This window comes from Micromesistius poutassou (assembly GCF_964030765.1).
Source record: "Micromesistius poutassou genome assembly, contig: SCAFFOLD_1371, whole genome shotgun sequence".
Taxonomy (NCBI): domain Eukaryota; kingdom Metazoa; phylum Chordata; class Actinopteri; order Gadiformes; family Gadidae; genus Micromesistius; species Micromesistius poutassou.
Genome location: NW_028180360.1, coordinates 3,499 through 14,433, shown reverse-complemented (window position 1 = coordinate 14,433; position 10,935 = coordinate 3,499). Strand labels below are relative to the sequence as shown.

At 50.3% G+C, this 10,935-nt stretch overlaps 1 protein-coding gene across 1 annotated transcript; it reads right to left on the bottom strand.

The window, feature by feature from the left end:
* Nucleotides 1-3,147: 3,147 nt before the first annotated feature.
* On the bottom strand, nucleotides 3,148-10,245 carry LOC311370896 (splicing regulator ARVCF-like; the record flags this gene model as incomplete). Its single annotated transcript, XM_084489189.1, has 3 exons — nucleotides 3,148-3,903; nucleotides 9,268-9,288; nucleotides 10,087-10,245. Coding segments are annotated over 3 exons (936 nt in total), but the record flags the coding sequence as incomplete, so codon positions are not given.
* Between the last annotated feature and the right edge of the window lie 690 nt (nucleotides 10,246-10,935).

Below are 10,935 nucleotides of genomic sequence, written 5' to 3'. Positions count from 1 at the left end.
CTGATCGAGGCGATAGACTGAGAAGTCTGAAGATAGTAGCAGTTAAAAAATGAAAAAAATTGTCTGTGTGCTCACAGAAATAGAGTCTCCGTGCGTGTCTGTCCCCATGACAGAGACGACCACTTGTAGGCAGGCCGCCACACACCGCACCATTTCCATCTGATGTCACTTCCTGTCATTATCCCTAAGTGTTGGCTGAGCCCAACCCCCACTTCCTCCTCGCTACGCCCATACAAGGAGACGAACGCTGAGGCTCGGAACACACATATCAACTCTCCACCCTTATGAGACTTTCACTGGGTTTCGAAAAACAGATTGATGGTATCACATTATGGGCAATAACTTCAGGGCCATAACTGGGGCGCGGGAGAATCTCTCTGGTGACTCTGGAGAACCTATCCTGCCTGATTTTCGGTTCAATTTTCTTAGAAAACAAAAACAAACAATCTCTTGAAAAAAAAAAATTTGCTAGATTGCATGAACTTGAAATAATTGGGGTTAAAAAAATAATGAATAAAATAAAAATAAAATAAAATGGGTTAAGCTTGCAGTGAGAGCCTGTTGGGATGGGGGGGGGGTGGAGGGCAGGGGGGTGTGGGGTGTGTGTGGGGGGGGGGTGGGGGCAGTGGGTGGCCAGGTAATGTCAGATGACTCCCCTGGGCCGTTCCCCATAGAGATGAACGGATTAGAACGAGGCATCACCCAACTCCATTAAGGAATGAGGCTGGATATATACAGTGTGTATATATGTGTGTGTGTGTGTGTGTGTGTGATTGAGGCGTGTGGAAGGGGGGGCTGGGGTGGGGGGTTGATTGACCCCTTGTGCGACCGTGAAGGTGCAGGCTGCCCAGAGGAGAGCCTTAAGAGATTAGTTTAGAGACACTGTCAATGTGTGGGAGGCTTGAAAAGCAGCCATTAATCATGCTGACATGGCCACACACACACACACACACACACACACACACACACACACACACAGCCACATCCCCCCCCCCCCCCCCCCCCCCCCCCCCACACACACACACACACACACACATTATGCACATCCTGATAGTGACGTCAAGCCAAGGGGAAGAATGATCATTAGGAGGGGATGATCGTTAGAATGAGATGATCGTTAGCGATGTTTAGGTTCAGCTCTGCTGGAGACACTGGTGGAAGAAAAGGATGACTCACATGCATTTGTCTGTTTGTTTATGTTTGATTTTGTTTGGTAAACATCAAGTCGTGTTCCCCAAGGCCACCGATGTGGTTACTTTACTCATATAAATATGCAGACACGTTACATAATTAAACGGAAAACGTCTGCAACCCTCCTGATGTAAAGCAACTCAATGCATATACTTTCAGCAATTAGCGCAATTACAAATGCTTGTTTGCACACACAGAGACATAGGTAATCACGACGGCATGCACGCACACACGCACACACACACACACACGCACACACACACACACACACACACACACACACAAAGCACAGAACCCCCTTGAAATGGTAGGCAGCGACTCTGCCGTTTCGGCCATCTCGTCATCAAGTCTGCCCAAGTGTAATTGAGGGTTGCCTGTTCAACTGCAGACTATCATTACCCGCATCTACCCTCCGATTCCCTCTGGAGCTTTGCAGCGGTGGCCTGAGTTTCCACTGAGGGCGAGGGTATGCATGCAGCGCACGGTGACGCGCGGGCCGGAGGAATGCCCGCTTCGTAACGGTGGCTGTTCTGAGGGATGCGAACTGCGTCACCCGTGATCGGCCACAGAGGACCGGGCAAAAACTTTTTTCCCTTCTTGTTGAAAACAAAAAAACCAAGACCAATCCACGGCCGTGTGGCAATCAGAAGTGTGAAGTGTTCCTGGGTGCTGTGGGTGCTGGGTTGTGACAAATGGCTACAGATTTCCTGTCATGGCAGAGGGGCTCCGATGCGTCTAATGATGATGGCGTGTGTGTGCGTGTGTATGTGAGCCTGAGTGTGTGTGTGTGTGTGTGTGTGTGTGTGTGTGTGTGTGTGTGCGTGCGTTGATTAGTGTTTATGCCTTTAATGTTTGCTTTTCTAGCTTCGGCACACATTGACACACTTTGCCTCGGATCCACAGTGCTAACAAGATACATACATATGTGTACCCAAAGGCCTATATAGTCAACCAGTTGGTTTACTCATGTGACAGGCGGACGTGTGTGTGTGCGTGCGTGCGTGTGTCTACTCCTAATCAACAGGCTGACATCTAAGGAACATCTTTAAATATCTCTCACTCACAAACACACACGCACACACACACACACACACACACATCATTTCCTGTTTCTCATGAAGCCCGCCTTTGATGCAGACCTCTAACAGGGCGAGGTTCAAATCAGTTTAAACTGATAAACTCCCACATCCAGTAGCACTGATGACACCCATCAGTGTTATCAGATTAACATCTGCAGGCTACTGGCTAAACAATCTAATTTGCAAAAGAATGTCAAGTATAGTGGGAGTACCACTGATTTTACGTGCATGTTTGTGGCTCACTGGTAATTGTTACTCGCCCAACTTTTCCTTGAACGACTTAACTTTGAGCGACAGACAACTCTGATCTCTCCGCCTTTGCAGAGCTCCCTTGAGCAAAAAAAAAAGGGAAATTGCCAATCAAGCCTTGTTGTCTTTGTTTCCTCGCTTCCCTTTTCCCAAAGTAAATTTAGTTAAAGCAACATCTGTTTTCCAGAACAGTGTCGTGTTCTCTTCTACGTGAGAACAATGAGAGCAGTATTCTGCATTTTATCTCAGCGCGTGTTTCATCAGAACGGTGGTTCTCCTGTGTAACTAGAACAATCCCCTACAGTCTATATAATACAACTGCTGCTGACGGCTCACTCTCATTCCCATAGAAACGTAATGCCCACATTCATATACAAAAGTAGAATAAATATTATTCATATTACGTGGTTTATGTTTTTTGTATTATAGCACATGGAGGACACTTGGAAAGAATATTTAAACTAAATATACATCATATGTTCTAGTTTTTGTGCGTGGAGATAGGAAGGAGCGGTAGGAGAAAGCACTGAGTGTGAGATAAGAACCTCTGTTGGTAGTGGTATGGTAGGCACGCACACACACACACACACACCCACACACCCTCCTCCTCCTCCCGCCCGGCCGCTCCTCACCTGACTCGCGGCCCGTCGCGGAGCGGCTCCCGGTGGCTGCGTCCCCGCGTGGTGGCGCCCGGCAGCGTGCGGCGGCCGGCGGTGGAGTAGTCGGGCTCCAGCTCGTAGGGCTCCTCCTCCTCCTCGCCGCCCAGGCTGCGGCGGTCGTCCTCTAGGCCGTACGGCTCCGCCTGGAAGCGCTCGGGCTGCGAGCGGTTCAGCTCGGCCACGCTGCCGCCACCGCCGCCGCCCATGGGCAGCACCTGGGGCTGGGCCCCGTGGTGGCCGCCGCCGTAGTCATCCTTGCGGCTGGGCAGCGTGTAGCTGTTCTCCGGCCGGTAGCTGTTGGGCATGTAGGGGTAGCGCGGCGGCCGGAAGTTGACGCCGCGCGACAGGCTGCCGTAGTTGTCCGCGCCGTCGCCGTAGCCATCGTGCAGGCCGTAGTGCCGGGCGTACTGGGCGTCGGGGGGCTCGCCGCCGCCGCCGCCGCCGCCGCCGCCGCCGCCGCCGCCGCCGCAGCTGCCGTAGGAGGGCAGCTCGCTGTTGTAGGAGGCGTTGTAGGAGGTGTTGTTGTAGCCGCGCGTCAGCGTGGAGGAGGCCTGCGGGGTCATGTAGCGCTCGCCGCCGCCGCCGCCGTTCTTCACGTAGCGCCGGTCGATGGAGTCAGTGTAGCTGCCCAGCGGCGAGGAGCCCTCGGGGAGAGGCAGGCCGTCGGGGCCCAGGGGCACCTGGCGGACCGTGCGCGTGGTCACCGTCTTCACCATCTTGGTGACCTGAGGGGGAGGGAGGGGGGGAGGGAGGGAGGGGGTGGGGGAGGGGGAGCGAGGAGACGGCGGTGAGATACAGCCCCCCCTGGGAGTCAGCAGCACTTAGGCTTAGGTGTTAGCGGAAGAAGGGGGGAAGTGTTTGGGGAAACCACTTGATATGGCGCTCCCGTGATGTTTAAAGGGGTTCAGAGTGAACAGTTAATAAAAACAGAGAAGGAAAACGCTGCCAGAAGGAGCACGGGGGGGGGGGGGGGGAACTAGTGCAAGAGTTTCTGTGCGAGCGTTAGCACTAGCTTGTTTTGAAGGTGTTAGCTTGTTTGAAGACGTGACTGCAGTGCGCTGCAGTGGTTTGGGTGACGCCTCCCTGGATAACCCCCCCCCCCCCCCCCAACAACAACGCTTTGTGAACTGAGAAAATGTGTTGTGCTTTTCTATTTGAGTGTATGAAATTTTCATGTCGTTGTCATTATAGCCTCTTCAATGGCATGGTTATGAAAGCAGCAACGCACCACTTTTACAGCACACTCATCTAAAAAAAACGGTTTTACCTCGTCAGTTTTTTCGTAAAGACTTTCACTCTAGAGGGGACACAGAGTTTAAATGGTATCAGATTCAGAGAGGGGAATCGACTTGGAATATGTAGCGCAAAAGTCAAAGTATAAACACGAGGAAAGCGAGGTGATGTGGGTCACAGTTATCCATTACGTCAAGCTCTAATGTTATATCAAGCTATAAGGTTACATTTAGCCTCAAGGCTACGTCAAAGCTACGAGGCTACATGAAGCCGCATGGCTACCTCAGTGGAGTTGAAGCGTGTGACTCAGCATACTGGGAATCTGAAAAAGGCCCTTTTTGAGAACAGCTCATCACTAGCGGAACAAGGAGACGCCACGCTCAGCGGAGACGCCACACAATAGGGGCCATGACTTTGCAGAAAGTACACAAATGGGCCCCCGTGTCTGTATCAGCTCAAGACACCTCATTCACGCCAAATAACTCAATAATAAACTCTCGCCTGGCCCCTCAGACCCAGGCAGCAGAATATAGAGAGACAGCCCCCCAAAGTATGGGAAGGGAAAGCAATTTGCTGCCCAATGGATTCCGCGGTGGCCGATAATTGCCTATTTTGTCCACGGCTATAAATTAATCTGGAAAATTAATGAGGTTGATGAAAATTAATCGAGATGTGTGTGGGCGGGGGCGCTTTGGGTGGCGTGGAGTTGTAGGGGGGGTGGGGGTTGTCGGAGTAGGGGATTCAGGGCTTAATTCATTTGTGGTTGTCTTTCTGACAAGTAAGTTCCATTCCCACGGAGACAGATTGAGTCGTCCAAGGTAGGGTCCAAAGAAATCACTTTCATCACTCACTGCTGATTTCGATGGCTGTTTCATTTTCAAGCAACCGATTGGTCCCATTATTGAAACAGGCGTCTTGGCCTTTTTTTCCAATTAGTTCGCAGTTCTGATTGATGTCAGGAATGGTGGGGGGGGGGGGGGGGGGGAGGCATTCCGATGAGGTGAAATCACAACAAACAAATTGAGTTAATTCAGCACAAGCGTGCATAACGATGCTTCCCTTCACTTTTACTCAAATTGTCCACTCAATCCACCCGCTAGAGCTTGAGTGTGTCCTTGAAGAAGCTAGTTGGATGCAGGGACACAAGCCCTCCGTCATTACGGTCACCGTTAAACCAGCGGTAGTGGAACCACTAATGGTTTGGCAAGAGTGTTTCTGGGTCTAACACTCAGAGCCTTCCCAGGACACCAAGCCATTCAACCATTATATTACATTTGCATGGCACTTTGCAATTAGCAACCACGATGTGGATTAATAATGGATTAGTGGAGTATTTGTACTGTGGATGCACTTGCTAATGCTTGAGATAATCAATTTGTAGCCATGTCCTTGGAATGCTTCTCTTATCACATCGAGGCTCTTAATGAAGCTTCTTCACGATCAGGGGCCAATCAGGGGCTGGCTACATTGGCACGAGACACGCTTCGCCACCCCCTTGTCTGAGATGCCCATCAAGACCAAAGCAATACATATGTGACTTAGCAGAAGGCTATTCTGTTGCAGAATATCTGAAATGCAAAGATGTGTGCCTGCCGCACCGTCAAACAGCCGTCTATTCTATTTGTCCATTTCTGCTGGCATTCCTTTGCATCTTCTGTCCCGGAGATCGCGGCTTTCCACACTCAGCCTTAACTACACGGGGGGAGAACTTCTGAGGAGCTCTGACAAGGGAAGCGAAGAAGGCAAGCATCACACGTTTTCAAACCCGCGTTTGATGTGATCTGAGGCTCACTCCATGTTCGGATACCATGCCGAGCGGGGTGGATGCTTGTGGATGGGGCCCGGGAAAGGCGGCGGGCCCCTAGTACAGACGGCTTCAGAGGCCTCTGTGATACACACTGAAATACAGCCGACGTAAACAAGGCTGAAAGGGAATATCTAAGCATGATCTTCGGCATGTTGCGTGCGAGTTTGTGCATATTTGTGTGTGTACGTGCTAACTTTGCATCCGTGCCGAATCCGTGCCGGTTCCGATGTGCATTGCTGTCAGATGCACAGGCCCTCGACTGCTCACCAAGCCTAAAATAGTTGACGTGTACCACTGCGTTCTCATGTTGTGTGAGTCTAAGTACATAGGAGGGAATAAGTACTGTTAAGAATGACGTCATCTACACGACGCTCCAGCTTGAGTCCTTACTAGAGAAAATAACAACCATGGCAAAATCACAACTATTTAAACATTTGGCGTGGATTAGACAATCAAAAGGTGTTTTAGTAGTTCTCTAGTGAGCTACATGGGAGGAGTGCTAGGGTTGAGGGGGAGTGAGGGGAAGGGAAGGGGAGGAGGGCAGCAATCCACACAAAGGGGGAATGGGGATGAATTTTACTGGGAGCGCCCGGGGCGGGGTGAACTGGGTGGATTCCGGCGGCCCGGTGAAGACGGACGCAGGGGGGCGGGACTCTCCTGGAGACCGCCTCTCGGTCGCCCTCAGAGGGTGGTAGGTGTGGCAGGTGACGGTTTTAACCACCTTGGTCACCTGGATGTGGGATTCATTGGGGGTGGGGTTGGGATGGGGTTTAAGAAAACAGGTATTTATTCGGCCGAGAGAGAGGCGCTGAACCGTTCCCAGGCGCGAGCGCTACGTCGGCGGTGGCACTAGCGGCCCGGCAGCAAATTCAGCGGCTCTGTTTGACATCTGGCTTTTGAGTTAATAAGTACGCCTCTCTCCACCGCTCGGGTTTACTCCCCACAGTCCCCTGGGAAATGTTTATTTGTTTGTGTGGTCTACCTCCACTCTCATTACCTCCTATCCACAACCAGGGGGGGAAAAAAAAAGGGAAAGGAGTGCTGTGTTTATTGGTCCACTCAACCACTTTCCAAGAATACAGCTAGGCTTTGACTCCCTCCTTCTGCCAGGAGTGGATAGAGAAAGACCTGGAGAGTGGCCAAGGAGAAGCAGGGCATGCTGGGAATTGACGGGTGGGTTTGGAGGCTGATCTCATTAGCGTGCCCACACACACACACTGAAACCCCTTCGTTGATGCACACTCACAAACAAGTCCCATTTACATAAGTACAGAAACTCAACCAAAACATGGTTATTTCGCTGATAATGACAGGGAAGTCTTAATTGCTCCTCAAATACTCATAATTGCCTTTGTCAAACACCCTCTGTCAAAACGCAGATATTAAAATTGCGACAATAAGTAACTCAGCTGTGTAAATCAACTTAAGACAAAGCAAAGACGCAATAAGACGCTGCTGTTTTTCAGTTTCTGCCTGCTTAGATGATTTGGTAGGGAGCCCGCAACCCGAGGACATATTTTATTTTTCCCCTTTAGTCTCTCACTTTCTAGTGTCACAACTGGTGTTATGTAATGCCACAGCCATGACAGATATATTGGGTCCACACAAGTCTGATGGGGCAGGCATTTAAATTGGGTGCCTAATTCATTTTGCCTCCCGATATGTTTGGCTGATTATCCAATGCGAGGGAAAAGAAAACTGGCAACTCCATCCAAAACATTTAATGGGCTTTGTTTACGCTAGTTCCATCCACACCCCCCTCGCCCCCCCACACCCCTACTCTTTGATAAAAGGGTGTGTGTGTGTGTGTGTGTTTGTGTGCGTGTGTGTGTGTGTGTGTGTGTGTGTGTGTGTGTGTGTGTGTGTGTGTGTGTGCAAAGGATACTCCCTCGCACACACCGTAAACTATAGATTTTAATCTGCACTCAATCAACACCAATCAGCGGGCATCTGTTTGCAGATTGGCCTGAAAGTGAACCTGATTGGCTGTTTCAACGTGACACAGCCTTCTGTCTCTTCCTCCCACGGGGCTGCCCTTCCGGTCTCGACCCACTCGACACACCAATGATTACTCTTTGCATCGCTTACAGTCTTTGTCTGTGTGCGTGTATGTGTATGTGTAGGAGTGTGAAAAGCATTTATGGGGCAGGATGGGCTAGTGTCGGCTAGTCTGTGGCAAGAATTACAGTCTGTCAATCAGTCGTGTTGGTTAGAACCATCTGCTAAACGACTCATCATGATAAATAGTAAATACATGTCCTGTATTCTGGTGTATAACGGCGCGGTTTCAATGTATGTGTGAATGCAGATTTATGTGACTCATCTACGTAGGTTTATGTGTTGTGTGTTGCCACACATCCCATCCCCCCTCCGTGTGCTTTAAACAGATCTGGGGGGGCGGTTGGACTACTGCTGTGTGAGCTTCGATACAGGGGGATTAAAGAAAGGCTTTTTAATTACAGTCCCCGCCGGGGCCCCACAGGAGCCCGCGCTCTGCGGCAGGGCTGTCCTCTAGGAGCCCCTGGCAGCCGTCGGCGTAGCGCTGAGCCAACGCTGCCCCTGTGCAGGTCTATACCATGCCGGCTAACAGCTTAGCAGCCCACAGACTGCTGCTGCTGCTGCTGGTGTGTTTTCATAGATAGAGCCTCTAGGAAACGGGAGCAGGAGTTGGAGAGAGAGGAGAGTGTGATAGAGAGAGAGCGAGAGAGAGAGAGAGAGAGAGAGAGAGAGAGAGAGAGGGAGGGCTATAACGTGCAAAAGAGCGAGAAGAGAAAGAAGAATCCAGGATAATCCAATAAGTGTGGAAAAAGCAAGCAGGGAATGACGGCCTAAAATAATTTACTATTTTGCATTTCTCCCACTTCAGAGAACCCACTTTCGCAGTGCCGCGCAATGCAAAATACGACATCACCGTAACGAGGCAGAGCATGTTTGAGCGGCATTGCACTGGTGGTGCGGGTGGGGGGGGGGGGGGGCGCGAACGAAACGGTGGCGCGGGTGACCTCAGCCAAAGTGAAGTGTTGCGTAGCGTAAAATGAAGTCCACTCACCTTGGCGTGAGCCGACACATCCTTACATAGAGACAACGAAACACAGGCAAGACGGCAAGTCAAGAACAGTGATCCACCATGAAGCATGAGGCACCAAACACCGGCCACACAATTATACACTAACCACATGCAAAACAAACAGACCTCCTACGGACCTGGGCTGGGGGGATTATGAGATTAGAAGTTCTTAAGAGTAGCCCGAGAGTGGTTCGGGTGTCATGCTGTTGGGAGGCTGTAATCCACCGCGATGACGGCGTGCAATATTCTAATAGATCAAAGGGGATTTCCTCACTCTAACAAACGTGAAATTCTCGCCATGTACTGTGAGCGAGGCTCGCTTGCGTGGCTGTGTTTCAACCAACACTGCTAATTGTTTTCTTCCAAACTCAAATGTGGAGCCTGCAAAACAAAAAAAAATAACTTGGGACAACTCGTTATTCCCTCACACATCCACTGTTCATGTTTATGCATCCAAATGCATTAATTAAGTGGTCCCGGTCTAGCTCACCTTACCCGGGTTAGGGGTTCGATAGCCAGCCAGCGATAAGAATGTGTACGCTCGCTGCATCGCAAGAAACATTGTATAAAATCATCCACCAAATGGCATATTTGTATACATGTTCAGTGTTTTCATTCAACCATATGGATTTACATATAAGGTATAAGCACTTGTGGATATGCAGTTACTGAATGACGAAATCAGAAAAAAGCGCAATGTGCGTGCAGAGCGGAGCACGGCACGGAACCTTCCCTTTCACTTCTGGAAGCTGTAAGCCTTAAGCCTAAGCCTCAGCCCACACTAATGGGGGCGTCACCTACCTTGGTTTCTGTGCGTCGTGTGGTGCCGTCATCGGAGGTGACCACGGAGACATGGGAGGTGGGGGTGCCAGGGTCCTCCTCGATGGTGACCGTCTCCTCCACCACCTCCTGGGGCTCCTGCATCATGGCCAGGGATGTGGCGTTGCTGGGACTCTGCTCCTGGTGGAGGAGGAGCAGGAGGAGGAAGTCAGCGGGTTGAGTTTCCTTCTTATGGGTCCTTGCTCAATCACCTTTGCATTGATAGAAACCCCAAAAAGTAACAGTTTGTGTCGTCAAGACTTCACACGTTTAGTTTAAATGACAAAGTTTGGTCTACAACCAAAATGTAAACCTTTTTAAATCCACATTTTGAAGCATAGCTCAAAACACAGACTAAGGCAAACACACACACTTTTCAGCAACTTCCAACCATCGTATAGATATAACTTTATCCGCAACTTCAAACTGAACGCATCAAAATGACCCCAGAGTCTCCGAGGATGTGGAAGAGGAGCACTCAACTGCAGTGTTGCCAGCAGGTCCTCCACCCCTCCTGAGATCTGAAAATGGATTGCTTTCTTCCAAGAGGAGCTAAAGCCCAGAGGACCCGTACTCTGTACGGAGACCATATATAATAAAACAAAGGGTCTTTGGAGGGAGAAATAAAAGCAAGTGTTTCAGCAAACCCCCGGCCACTGCACTGTATGTTTATACATCAGTAGGCTTCCGGGTATAGTTTCATACTTCAAAGAGAGAGGATGCAGAAGGTAGCCACAGCACTGAAGACCAATAAGCCCATATGTTGATGACAACACTCTTGATGAAGGGGAAAAGGGGACTTAAAACCAAGAAGAGGTCAGATCTGGAGCA